The sequence below is a fragment of the Pipistrellus hanaki genome (genome assembly GCF_964339955.1).
Source record: "Pipistrellus hanaki genome assembly, chromosome: 3".
In the NCBI taxonomy this organism is placed as follows: domain Eukaryota; kingdom Metazoa; phylum Chordata; class Mammalia; order Chiroptera; family Vespertilionidae; genus Pipistrellus; species Pipistrellus hanaki.
Window position 1 is genome coordinate 85,276,216 of NC_140505.1, and position 14,906 is coordinate 85,291,121.

The 14,906-nt window shown below is 35.5% G+C and overlaps 1 protein-coding gene across 5 annotated transcripts in view; it reads left to right on the forward strand.

The window, feature by feature from the left end:
• The window catches only part of PDS5B (PDS5 cohesin associated factor B), a 212,298-nt gene that overhangs the window by 131,231 nt on the left and 66,161 nt on the right, over positions 1-14,906 (forward strand). For all 5 annotated transcript variants that reach the window (XM_084879314.1, XM_084879315.1, XM_084879312.1 and 2 more), the window contains 3 exons: positions 488-603; positions 8,104-8,209; positions 11,432-11,592. In XM_084879314.1, coding sequence (XP_084735440.1) covers positions 488-603; positions 8,104-8,209; positions 11,432-11,592 — 383 coding nt within the window. The remainder of the gene's footprint in view (positions 1-487; positions 604-8,103; positions 8,210-11,431; positions 11,593-14,906) is intronic.

The window sequence follows — 14,906 nt, forward strand, 5'->3', positions numbered from 1 at the left end:
TTGTTGCCCACGTTTCTTTCAAGAGGCTTTTAAAAAAAATAATTCTTGGCTCCATCCCAGATTGACTAAATGGAAATCTCCACAATGAGGCTCAGGAATCTGTAGCTCCAAAAGCTCCCCTGATGATTGTGTTTGCTAAAGTTTGTCTGTCTACTGACACTGTTTTTATTCTTTCACATTTGTTTTCATCCTATTAGAATATTTTTGCTGTAAGGTATGAGATAAGGGTCTAACTCTGTTTCTATTTAAATGTCTGTTCAGTTATTTCAATATAATATACTGAATAATCTATCTTTTTTCTACTTGAAATGCTACCTTTCTCATATGCTAAATTCTTAATTTAGTTTTTATTGGACTTATTCATTTTCTTTTGGTTTAATTTCTCTAGTACCAGTAATACATGGTTTTAATTATGGTAGGTGCTTAACATTTTAATTTAATAATTGAAACATACTTGTGTAACATTTTTAACAAATCTACATTACAGCGTGAAATAACTAAGAAGTTGGGCAACCCCAAACAGCCTACAAATCCTTTTCTGGAAATGATCAAGTTTCTTTTGGAGAGGATAGCACCTGTGCACATAGATACTGAATCTATCAGGTATTTGACTATAAAAATATTACATCTTTAATTCTGTACATTCATTCATGCTTTAGTAAGTCACTGATGATTACCTGCTATACCGAGACACTTATTTGTATATAGGTATGTATAAACATAATGTCTTTAAAGTCATCTGTATATATCTTTGTATAACATATCTATTCATATATGTGTATATACATGGTCATTTGTGCATATTTAGTTTTTAATTATTTTAATTTTAAATATTGCTTTAATTTGTGTGAGAAATTACCAATCCAAGCCTAGTTTTTATCTGTTTCTAGTGTACCAGAAATTCCTATTTTTTGTTGGCTTGCTTAGATTAGGTAATACAATAAATTGTTTTAATTTATGTGATGAATTATTAATCCAAGCCTATTTTTTATCTGTTATCAGTGTACCAAGAATTCCTATTTTTTATTAGCTTTCATAGATTAGGTAATACAAGTATACCTTCAGGAAAAGAAAACTAGGTGAGCATATTATAAAAAACATATGATACATTTTCAGATATTTAAGAACTGGAGATGTTAATTTTAAACCAACCTTCTTATAAAGTTTCAGCTTTGATGTCACTGTGATCTTGGAAAATACTTTATTTTTATTTTTATGTCTTTAATTCCCTTTTGTAAAATATGAGAAGAGCTTTTAAAAAAAAAAAAACTGTTCCTAAAATGAAATGTTTCAACTAGTTAAAAAAATAAGCTAATTTTAATATATGTATAGCATACTGCTTTATTAGTCATCAGTAATAACTTTCAGAACTATATTAGAATCTAAAAAAAATAATACTAATGGTCCCCTTTGGGGACCTTCTAGTTGGAGGTGAAGGGAACAGGGTATAACTTGGCCCATGCTCTCCCCTGCCCTCTCCCCACCCCCCCCAAAGTAGGGAGGTCCTACTTTGGCTATCCATTAGTTATTTTGAACTCCTATTGTATCAATTTTCATTTGAAGATGGGGTTCTGTGGTTTGAAAAAGAAAACAAAATACTAGAATCTTCTTTATTAGTGTGAAAAACAATCTGAATCAGACTGAATTGCATTAATTAAATAATTTTGTGCCTTTTGTATTCAAAACAATTCCAGTTAGGTATTGTCAAAGCATACTATCTGCTTTTTATCGGCCTCTGTGTACTAAACTAATAACGAATTTTAATCAGGAGATTATATTATACAATAGATCCATAAAATTAGTGCAAATAACATCAGATGATTAAAAGAGGATTTCTCTAAAGAGATAGTATTTGACCAAAGAGGAAGAATGATTACGATTTTTTTGCTATAGAGATAGGAAATGAAATATTCTAAGCATTGAGATTAATGTAAACCAAGCTAACTGGATTGGGAAAAACAAGGCTATTTAGAAAATGATTACCATCTATGTAAACTACAGTTTAGAGAATTATTAAAGTGCTTCTAATGATCTGAAAATCACTGGAATTAGACTGTGGAAAGCACTTAAAATCCACCTTTAAAGCTCTTACTTTTCTCTTTGTTCTGTTGAGAACCATGGATTGTTGATAGATAGGAGGACAGGAGAAGAGATAGACTGCTAAACCATTGTTTTACACTTGTCTGTGAATGGTGGTAGTGAGATGGAAAGGAAGAGTCATATTTGAGAAAGATTTGAAAAGAACAATTTAAAAAATGGGTCATCAGTAAAGACGAGGAAGAGTCAGAGGTATAGGATTCAGGTCCAAATGATAAAGAGAATAGTAATAACTTTAAAAATAAAATGAAAGGGAGCTGGTTTTCAAGGAGGTGTAAGGAAGGTTTTTGCTTCTTATTTGGACGTGGCAAACACTTTCGGCAAAAACAAGGTAATTTGAGTTTAATGTGAAACTGACTGGATTGCTTCTCTGAGCAAGGAATTTTGTAGAAAGAAAAGGATCCAAAGATCAAGGACTGAATCTTGTGGTTTTATAACAGTAGAAAAATTAGAGAAATGTAAGAAAGTTAGGTTATTGCAACAACTTTCAACCCTTTCATCTAATGGCACACATAAACTAATTACTAAAATTCTGTAACACACCAAAAAAAAAAAAAATAAAAAAAAATTCTGTAACACACCAAAAAATATAGTTCTTGTCAATCAAACAGTCAAAAAAATAGGTATAATTTTGATTCATTCACATGGGATGGCTATTGTGTTGGCTATTGTCATTTCTTTTTATTTAACAGTCTAAAGGAAAAGAGGTCAGTGTCCCTGACTAGTCAAGTATTGCGTATTATGGCACACCTGTTGAAAATCTCTGGGGTATTGCAATATGTTGAAAATTAAGATGAAGGAAGTTTTCAGAAATAATACATACCACAAATAGTGAGAAAGACAAAAATACATCTTTAGCTTTAGCAATCAATAGCCCATAGTTAAAACATAAATAAGAATAACAGTGAGTGCTTGTAATGTGCCTGGGATCATTCTAAATGTCTTACATGTTTTGCCTCCTTTAACTTATAAGTCAAGAAATATTATTATTCTCATTTTTCAGATAAGGAACAGTGAGTAAAACAGATGTTGAATAACTTTCCCATTGCTTGGAAGTGGTGAATGGCATTTAAATCCAGGAAGTCTGGCTCCAGAGCCCTCTTGGTTAACCACTCCATTACAAATAGGCTCCTAAAAGCTTCCACCTTTAGTCCCCACCAATACTCAGTGAGTGGCCAGATCACCTAACTCTTCCAAATGGTGGCTTTTAACCTTTCAGTCTGCCATTTTATAAGTATTATGTAAGTGCTCTTTTATAATAAAATATATTACTAATAAAGTTGTACATCTCTGCTTTACATTTGCACTTTTTATTTTTCTATGAGGAACTTAGAAGAATTGTCTTTTTTTCTTATTAATTATAAGAATGCTTTATATAAAATAAGGCTATTAACTCAGTTTGATTGACATTAAAATTTGACATTAATAACATTAAATTATATAATTAAATCTATCAGTTGTCTTTATATTTCTTTCTCCCTTTGGTATTATATTAAGTGATTATGTTTTTTGACAATAAATCTTTAATTGCTCTATAATTTATTTTAATATAGGGTGGAAGTAGAGAGTCATCCTCTTGAATATGTAACTACTTGTATCAACTCCATTTATTTAAAAAATGTATTCCTCCCCATTTGATGGTAAATGTTTCATTATTATAGCATAAATTGCTATATGATTGGACTCTTCTACATTTCACTTCAATGTCTTTGTGTTTTGAGGCTTTTATGATGTATTTTTATCTCATTGACTCAGTTCTTTCATTCCTCCCCCTTAAAATTTATTGGCTATTCCTAAATAATAAATTTTTTCAGATGAACCATAAAATGGGTTTGTTGAATCTTATCCCACATCAGATTATGTTCCCCTGAGATATTTATGGATTTAGTGAAAAGTGTCACTTGTATAATATTGTGTTTCCATCTTAGGAAAATAATTGCTTTCATTTACAGTCAAACTTCTTTCTGGAATGTCTCCCTTCTCCAACAATTTTGCTCTTCACCAAGTTCACTGAAAAAAATGTCTGTTGTCTAACCAAACTTCAGTTTTCAACCTGACAACCCTTTCAAGCTGATACCTCAGCATGACAAAAAGTGTCTCTTAAACAACAAAGGAGAGAATACTTTTGTTTCGGGGGAAATCAACTGTTAGCACAATTTAAAAACATAAACTGGCCATCAAGATTGCTAATGTTACTAAAGGAAAGAAGCAATGATCACAGACTATTCTTTTTTTAATTTTTAATTTTATTTTATTGAGTTTTTACAGAGAGGAAGGGAGAGAGATAGAGAGCTAGAAATGTCGATGAGAGAGAAACATCGACCAGATGCCTCTTGCACACCCCCTACCGGGGATGTGCCCGCAACCAATGTACATGCCCTTGACCGGAATCGAACCTGAGACCTTTCAGTCCGCAGACCGACGCTCTACCACTGAGCCAAACCGGCTTCGGCCTGATCACAGACTATTGAAGAGGTAGAAAAACTGTTGTTGATTTGGATAAACAAAAAGCAGTTAGCCCATGACAGCATTTTGGAGGCAGTGACATGAATAAGCAAAGATGCTGTAGGCTGACCTGGAAAAAGTATAAAAGTGATTTCTTTAAGCCTAGTTGGGGGTGATTTGGTAAATTTAAGGAAATAAGTGTTTCCTTATAGATTAAACAGTACATTAGACATGTATTGTCAATAACAAAAGTTAAAACTAAGGAATCGTTGTGGGGGGTCTTGAAAGGAATAATTCAATTTACATTATTTCTGATTTTGAAAAAATCATTTCTGGAACAGCCTTTAGAAATTAAGTTTCTGTATTTGAATCTGTATGCTATTTTTTTATATAATTTTAAGAGTTTATATACAGATTCTATGCATTTAAACCATTTTATTCCTACTCATCCTAATATATAAAAACCCAGAGTCCGTAACGACTGACTGAAGGCTTGATCAAACACTAGAAGTCAGTCCTGCAGTCAGTGCTGGGTTACCATGATGACCCAGCACTGGCTGCCAACCCAGCACTAACTACCAATGGGGCTATGGATCAGGCCCAGAGAGAGGCAGGGTCTTATCTGCAGCCTCCAGGGCAGCTGTTGATCAGCCTTGCCTCCCTCTTTCCAGGCTTTGCCATCAGCCAAGCCTCTGTTTCTCTCCAGGCCTCCACTGGGGCTGCTGTTCAGTCCCACCTCTCTAATCAAGCCCTGAGATAGGCCTAGACATGCTGACTGGCATAGAAATTGACCAATCAGAACCAAATCTGGATGAACTGTGAGGAGCCAATGGCTGCCTAGGAGGCAGAGCTTTTGATGCTGACTGGCATACAAACCAACCAATCAGAACCAAATTGGCCTATAGGGGGTGAGATCAGGCAGGCAGAGACAGTTACGGGCATCAGGCCGGCAGGGGAGGGCTATTGGGGGCGAGATCAGGCCAGCAGACAAGGGAAGTTAGGGGCAATCAGGCAGGTGAGCAGTTAGGATCCAGCGGTCCCATATTGCGAGTTGGACATCCCCCAAAGGGTCCTCGATTGGAGAGGGTGCAGGCTGGACTGAGGGAACCTCCCCTCTGTGCACAAATATCATGCACCAGGCCACTAGTCCTAATATATAAAAACCCTGGGTCCGTAACGACTGGAGTTTCGACCCAATACCAGCTGAGGGAGCTGGAGTTGTGGGCCTCTAGCCGCCCATGGCAGCGGCTGAAAGGTGGGAGCTATGGGCCCAAACAACCAAAGGATCGGTTCGGCTCTCATGGGTGGGGCTGCGGAGGCTGAGGAACCTCACGGTGAGGCAGAGGAGAGTCATGGGGTGGTGGAGGCAGATGGGCGGGGCGGTGGAGGAGCACGAGGAGCATGGCAGGATGGGGTTGGCAGAGGCAAGAGAGAGGAACGGGGTGGGGCTATTAACGTGGAGCTTTGAGAAGGTACTAAGGCGAAGGAGTGTCGCGGGATGTGGCGGCGAGTGTGGAGCTTCGACAGGGGCTGTTAGCATGGTGCATCATGAGGCAGCGGAGGCTGAGGAGCGTTGCAGGGCATGGGAAGCAGAGGCTGAGGAGCCTAGTGTGGCGGGGGCTGTTAGCATGTAGGTTCACAAGGCAGGGACCACGGAGATGGAGGAGTGATGCTGGGTAGCAGACGTGGCCACGGTTGCAGCTAGGCCTAGGGAACCCGCGCGATTTAATCGTGTGCAGGTCTACTAATTATATATATTTATATATGCCTTAGCAACCGAATGACCAGTCAACCAGTTGCTATGATGTGCACTGACCACCAGGGGCAAGACACTTAATGCAGGAGCTGTCCCCTGGTAATCAATGAGCTCCCACAGCCAACCTCCCATGGCCCCTCACCCTGCTGGCCTGCCAACCTCCCATGGCCCCCATTGGCCCTGATTGCCGGCCAGGCCCAGGGACCCCACGAGAGAATGAATTTGTTCTCTGGGCCTCTAGTTTTATGTATTTGACTTGCCATTGTGAATAGATTTTTTTTTTCTATATCTTTTTAGGTGACTGACTAATATAGAAAACACTGTTGATTAGGGAATGTTTTGTTGGTGTCATCTCACTGACTTTTAGTATTTTTTTCAATCTTTTAGTTAATTCTCTTTTTTTCCAGGTCTATAGTTTTATTCAGATTTTTTTTATATGTCTAGCTCTTGTTTTTCTGGTTAGCTCAATTGTACCTCTTCAGAAATACCTTTTGGTGAAATAACTTCACTTTTGGTCTTGACTGCCTCCTGCACACCCCCCACTGGGGATATGCCCGCAACCAAGGTACATGCCCTTGACCGGAATCGAACCTGGGGCCCTTCAGTCTCCAAGCCGACGCTCTATCCATTGAGCCAAACCGGTCCTGGCTTGACCTTTTTTTCTAGTTCCTTATTGTTTCTTGATTATGATTTTATGTATTTGTTTATTTTTGTCCTTCTCTCACTAAACTGAGAGCATGCAAGAATTCATGGAAGAAAATAATTCATTTAAATTTGTATCTGTGATATTTTTCATTCCTATGGTACACCTAGGTAAAAATCCTTGGGGCTACTGAAAATGTGGGAACATGATTTAGCCTGAAGATTTTTATTAGGAATAATTGGAGATATGACGATTGATCAGAGAAAATGGTCAGAAAAGGAGAGAAAACATTCTCAAAGATACCAATTATTAAAGGGATGGTAAATTTAAAAGGATTCCATAACAGACACAAATAAATTTCACTTCTAGCTTGTCCTTAAATTTTTAGTACCTAATATTTTTGAAGAAACCATGATCTAGTAAACATATTAGCAAACATTGAATAATCTATTTTTTTTGTATTTTGATATATTATATCTCTAATCTGATGTTTATTTTATGTTAATACCTATCAGTGTGACTAATTGTTTTATATAATTGATATGCATTTATGAAATGATTATGTTAACAATAACTTAAACTTGTTTTTAGAAGAAAATTTTAAAACTGTTTCCTTTTTGATCTATTCTAATGTTCTAGTGAGGTTTTATTGTATATCTGTTACCTATGTATTTTTACACCTTTCAATAGCAGGTTTGTGTATGTCTGTCTCTTACAGCAGTATCTAACATACAGTAATACTTAATAAATGGTTTGAAAGTGTTTAATGTTGTCATTTGTACATTATCTCAGTATAGATTGTTCTATTTACTGGAGCAATAGTGAATTTTAGATAATTAGAAGAGAGTTATCATTTATGTGTTTGGGCATAGGCCTTCCATGGAAAATATAAGAACAAAAATATAGATAGCCTTAATAAATATCAAATCAAATAATATATTTACCTCATCTGAATGGACAAAAGCAAATACTGTTTGAAAACAAGCATCTCAAAATATTATAGTTTTTGTTTTGCAGTAATGTATGAGAAACAAATTTGTATGTGGTTGGAATGTAGGCTATGTAGAAAATATTTTAGGATTATTTTCCTTAGACATTGCTAATAAAGTACAGTTAATAATTTTATTTATTTATTTGCTTATTTATTTTGGTCATACTTTAGTGCTCTTATTAAGCAAGTGAACAAATCAATAGATGGGACAGCAGATGATGAAGATGAGGGTGTTCCAACTGATCAAGCCATCAGGGCAGGTCTTGAACTGCTTAAGGTAAATTGTTTAAGTATTTAAATTACTTAACTGTTAAACATATAATTATAATTTTTATTCTTGAGTCTTGCTTCTTACATTTATAGAATCTAAAGTAAAATTTTATCAATCACTAGGTAATTTATAAATTGTGTATTCTATTATATGAGCTACATATTTTTTGTTTTCAATTGTATATGGTAGCCTAGAATTGGTAGACTAATTTAAAGGTTTCATTAGTGAGCAAAGCAGGTACTATCTCTATCTGAGAAGGAGACAATTTTCCCTAAATCTCCATTTTGTCTTTTGTTAGCAAATGTACTACTCATTACAGAAATAATGGTGTTGACAACTTAGAAAATACAAAATTATAAAGAACAAAAACATTCATAAGCTTATCAAACAAGGTTTTTTTTTTATTCCTTTTAATATTTGAAAATGTAGATTTTTATATAGTTGAGATTGACAATATACAATTTTATATTTTGGTTTTCTTTTATTAAATTAGCAATTTTTAAGACTTTTGTTTTTACTTTGTTTTTTAATATATTTTTATTGATTTCAGAGAGAAAGGAAGAGAGAGAGAGTGATAGAAATATCAATGATGAAATAGAGTCATTGATTGGCTGCCTCCTGCCAGCCCCCCTACTGGGGCTCCAACCAGAAACTCCGAATATGCCCTTGAGAGGAATGAGGCCCCAGGCTGATGCTCTGTCCACTGAGCCAAACCAGCTAGGGCAAGACTGTTTTATTTAACAGTGTCAAAGAACATCTGATTTTTGGCTCTCATTTAGTAGATTACACTTAGGAGAAGTTAAAATTTGCCCCGTTTCCTCATCTGTAATGATTGATTAAAATAATAGTATTTATCTTACAGAGAACTAAATTAAGTCATGTATCTAAATTGTTTAGTGCAGCATCTGCTTCATAGTAAAAACAATAGCCAAAACTGGTTTGGCTAAGTGAATACGTCGGCCTGTGGACTGAAAGGTTCCAGGTTCGATTCCAGTCAAGGGCATGTACCTTGGTTGTGGGCACATCCCCAGTAGGGGGTGTGCAAGAGGCAGCTGATCAATGACTCTCTCTCATTCATGTTTCTAGCTCTATCCCTCTCTCTTCCTCTCTTTAAAATATATATTTAAAAATAAATAAGTAAATAAACATTTTTTGAAATGGTGATTGTTCCACTTTTGGAATATAATAGTGCTTCCAACTATTTCCCTATTGCTAGATATTTAGATATTTTTTATTTTATTCCTATTAGCATTACTAAAATAAATACATCTAATATCTCCTATATGTTGCTTTTTTTGTTTGTTTGTTTGATTGATTGATTGATTTTAATGCTAGAAGGGTATTACTAGTTCAAAGAGAATGACCATTTTCAAAATTCATAGTTTGATAGGTGGTTAGGTATGATACATAGGTGGTCAAATTTCTTTACAGAGAAATCATGCCCAATTTCTTCATACACAATAGCAGTGTATGAAAGTGTATATCTCCTGTCTTCACAAACATGGAATAGTAAAAATTATTAAGAATTTTCCTAAATTCTGATAAGAAAAAATCTGATAAGAAAAAGATAACCTTAATTTGCGTAACTATTACTAGTGAAGTACACCTTTTATATGTCAATCATTGGTATTTTTGCCTATTGTGAATTCATTATTTTTATCCTCTGTTTATTTTCTGTTGACATTTTATAAGCTTTTGATTTTTGGCTTTTTTTCCTTTTAGCTGATTTAAGTGAGCTTTTTTTTTTTATTTCTTTTGCTGTTTCATAAGACATATTTAATGTCTATAGAATATACATATATTCTATTTAATGTATTCTATTTAAGTATAAAGTAAGTTATAAAGTATATTAGTAAAATGAATGCCCGTGAAAAGTAAATGGAATGCTGATTTAAACAGTATCAATAATACTACTGAAATTTTGTGAATGTGTTTCCCCTTATATTTCCTAGGTATAATTGTCCTCAATTTGGGGTTTATTATTCTCTTTTTTTTATATAGTTTTACTATCCCTATATATCTCTAAATAATGTTGTTTGTTTCTAAATCTTATAAATAAATATGGCATTATGTATAATATATTTTTCTACTAGTTTGTTTTTTTAGTCCACATTTGATTCCAAGTAAGCTTAAAAAAAATATCATGATTTTAAGAGAATTTTATTTGTTTTTGTTGTTTAAATCTGAAATCTAACCTATCTGAAATTTATTTTGAAGTTATATATTTTGGAGGATGGTCTAATTTGGTTTTCTTCCAGTATTACCAGGACTACTTATTTAAAAATTCCATCCTTTCTCATTTATGTTTTGTTGCCTTTTCTATAATGTATTACATTCTATATAATCTAAATTCTTACATATGCTAGGGTCTATTTATTGCTTTCCTTTTTTTATTTCTTCTATTCTTAATACCATGTTGACTGATTATTGTAAGCTTTTATTACCTGGTGTTTTACTTCCCTAGGTTAATTTATTTCTCAAAAATGTTATTAGGTAGTCTCTTTTAATAACTTTTATTTAGGAAAATAGAAATATTTTGTTAAATTCTATTTTTGTGCCCTTTTCTTCTACCTTTATTTCCCTTTAAAAATTAAATTAAACAAACATGAATTGAAACTCAAATTACTTTAAGTAGAATTATATTAGCATATACCGTATTTTTCGGACCATAAGACGCACTGGACCATAAGACGCACCAGTTTTTAGAGAAGGGAAATGAAGAAAAAAAGATTCTGAAACAAATAGTGTCCTAAAATATTTTATGTGCATTAAAACCCAACATCACAGTCAGAAACACATGTAATCAACCCTGTAAAGTAAACAGCAGCATTTAGAACCATTTTAGAGCCGGGCAAGCACACAGACCACACAGAGCCGGGCAAGCAAAAAAACTTGTTTTTTACAGTATATGTGTAGGCTATATTTGGACCATAAGACGCAGGGACTTTTCCCCCCCACTTCTGGGGGGGAAAAAGTGCGTCTTATGGTCCGAAAAATACGGTAATTTAATTTGGAAAGAAATGAGTTTTTTAGATCATTCAACATTTTTACATGGGAACATTTCTGTTATATATTTGAGCATGTTTCAAATTTTGTTTACAGTGCTCTCATTTACTTGTTAGTGTAATTAGTCTTGTATTTGATCAGTAGTTTTAATAAGTGATATTTTGGATTTATATTGTGGAGATGAAAAGTGTTTACAAATCATTTTTATGACTCGTTGTTTAGGTACTCTCATTTACACATCCCATCTCCTTTCATTCTGCTGAAACATTTGAATCTCTCCTGGCTTGTCTGAAAATGGATGATGAAAAAGTAGCAGAAGCTGCACTCCAAATTTTCAAAAACACAGGCAGCAAAATTGAAGAGGATTTCCCACACATTAGATCGTGAGTTGAGTTTATTCTGATAAATATTCTGGAAATTAGGAAAATAATTTACTGTTCCTTGGATTATGTAATATTTATACTTTAACGAAATAATTTTTAGATTATTTTAAGTCTTGTTTTGTTTAGATTCTCATTTTTTGAGAGAACTCATTGGTATTTTATTTTTTTTATTTATATCTTTATTTTTAATCCTCACCCAACGGTATTTTTTCTATTAATTTTCAGAGATAGTGGAAGGGAGAGAGAGAGACCAGGAAAAACACCGATGTGAGAGAGACACATTGATTGGGTGCCTCCCTCATGTCCAAGACCTTGGCCAGGATCCTGCAACCGAGGTACATGCCCTTGATTGGAATTGAACTCAGAACTCTTCGGTCTGCAGGCTGACGCTCTATCAACTGAACCAAACCTGCTAGGACCATATTGGTATTTTAGAAGATTCATGAAAATGTGCCCGAACCTGTAATTTCTTTCTGAAGCATTAATTTTGCTTAAAACTTTTATTGACAATAATTTTATTGTGAAGCAGGCCCTTATTGTAGTGTGGCGTAGAATAAACATATTACTTGAATTTAAAGTCTGGTGGGAAATTCCAAAGGAATTTTAATAGGACTTTCCATCGTATTTTCCACTTTCTTTTGTGGTTTAGAGTATTGGATCGAAATTTTCAGAAGCAGTGCTGTATTTGAAATAGGGAAGCAGGGAAGCATGGAATAATCATCTTCACAGCAGTATGTGTATGTCCGTATTTCTAAGGATTGTAAATTGCACTGTTACTCTATGGATCTCTAACAGTGGTTCTATAATAGCTCAAAAGAGTAAGTCTGTATTCTTTATGGACCCCTGCTTACTTTATATGGATACTTGCCTACTTCATATGTATCTCTCCTCACTGTTCTCGAGAATCATATCTGATAGTTGGTCCTAATATCATCATAGTCATTGATGGTTGGTTTTGTATTTACCTCATTACTTCTGGCTTAGTCACTGTCTAATTAGTTGTGGTTGGGGTAGCATGGTTCTTCATGTTGAATAATTGCATAAACCCTTTTCTTCAAAAAGAGACTGGACTGTCTCAAGTAAATTTTTTAAACATTTCTTTCTGTTTATGTGAACTTAATTTTAGAAACTATTGGCAAATAAGACAAAGGCATTAAATAAATGACCATTGAAACATGCCAGAATGTTTCATAGCAGCACAATTTACAATAGGTAAGATTTGGAAATAGCCTACGTGCCCGTCAGCAGATGACTGGATTAGAAAACTATCGTACGTCTACACAATGGAATACTATGCTGCCATAAAAAAAGAAGAAATTATTACCTTTTGCAGCAACCTGGATGGAATTGGAGAACATTGTGTTAAGTGAAATAAACCAGTCAGGAAAGAAAAATACCACACTACCTCACTTATGGGTAATAAATAACATTATAAACTGATGAACAAAAAGATAGATACAGAGATAGTAAAGCATCAGACAGACTGTTCAATTACAGCGGGAAGGTTAGGGAGATGTGGGAGAGATAGATCAACCAGAGGCATTGTATACATACATATAAGCATAACCAATGGACGTAAAACATGGGGGGTGAGGACATGTATGGGTGTGGGGTGGGTTGGGGGCAATGGTAAGATATGTACACACTCAATATCTTAATAAAAAAAAAAGAAAGAATATAATTTATTGCAAGCAGCAAGTGGTAAACAATATAGAAAATGTCACCAGTAAGCTATAGATTGACCATGAAGAAATCGCATAGAATGTGGAGATAGTAGGCAAAAAAATGAAGGCAGTTAAAGAGAATGAATAGCAGATAATGAAAAGCTAGAATTGGTTTCCATGGAGAAGAAAGCAGAATAATGGGAAGTGTGAAATATTCACACACAGAAAGTAAACTTGTTTAAAATGAATGAAAAAAATTAATCTGTAGATGAAGGAAAGCTTACATTCTAGGAAAATATCTGGATAGAGTTGAAGAAACTTTTAGGAATTATAGAAGTGACTTCACAAACATCAAGGGAAGGGGGGAAAGAGTCATATATGAAAAAGTAATGAGGCATGACTGAAGGGCTGGAGCTGATGTGAAGGCAGGGCCGTTCTGGATTTTCCAGAGGATCCAGTGGCTACCAAGGAGGTGGAGCTTTTGATAACACACAGGCATAGAAACTGACAAGTCAACCAATTTGGGGTGAACTGCCAGGAGCCAATGGCTGCCTAGGAGGCGGAGCTTTTGACGCTGACTGGCACAGAAACCAACAAGTCAGAGCCAAATCAGGGTGAACTGCGAAGGCAGAACCTAAGGTGGGGGCTGAGGAGGGGTTTTGAGGGCAACAGCTGTTTGGTATAAGGTATAAGAAAGTGGTTTAATTTTTCAATGACTAGTTTGGGCAGTATAGTGCATATGGCTGACTATCAGTCCAGATATAGGGATTATGTATTTTTGTCTACCAAGAGCATCTCCTGCTGAAAAAGGCTCCTCCCCCCAAACTTAAGCAATCCTATCCTATATAATCTCTGTGCTAATAAAAGAGTAATATACTAATTAGACCAGGTCGACCAGCCATCTTCCAAATGTCCGACTTTCAGACAAAGCTGTGGTGGTGGGGGCTGAGGCAGAGGCAGTTAGGGGCGACCAGGTCGGCAGGGGAGGGCAGTTGGGGGCTACCAGGCTAGCATGGGAGAGCCGTTGGTGGTGACCAGGCCAGCAGAGGAGGGCAGTTGGGGTTGAACAGGCTGGCAGGGGAGAGTAGTTGGGGGCATTAGACTGGCAAGCAGGTGAGTGGTTAGGAGTCAGCGGTCCTGGATTGTGAGGGGGATGTCTGACTAAACCGGTAGTCAGACAACCCTTGATGGGTTCTGGATTGTGTAGGCTGAGCAGAGGGACATCCCCCCCCCGCTCCCCCCCAATGCATGAATTTTGCGCACTGGGCCTCTAGTTGAACATAGAGGTGCATATGTCTATTTGAAAATTGTGTTCTTGTTTTCTTTGGATTGGTACCCAGAATAGAATTGCTGAGTCATATGGTAGATCTGTTTTTTAGTTTTTTAAAAGAAACTCCCTACTATTTTCCATATCAGCTGCACTAATTTGCAGTTCCACCAATAGTGCCTAAATGTTCCCTTTTCTCCATATCCTTACCAACACTTGTTATTTGTTGAATTTTTAAATAATAGCCATTTTGATTGGTTTGAGGTGGTATCTTGTAGTTTAGATTCATATTTCCCTGATGACTGGTGATGTTGAGCATCTTTTCATATGTCTGATGGCTATCTGTATGTCATCTTTGGAGATGTGGTTATTCATGTCCTCTG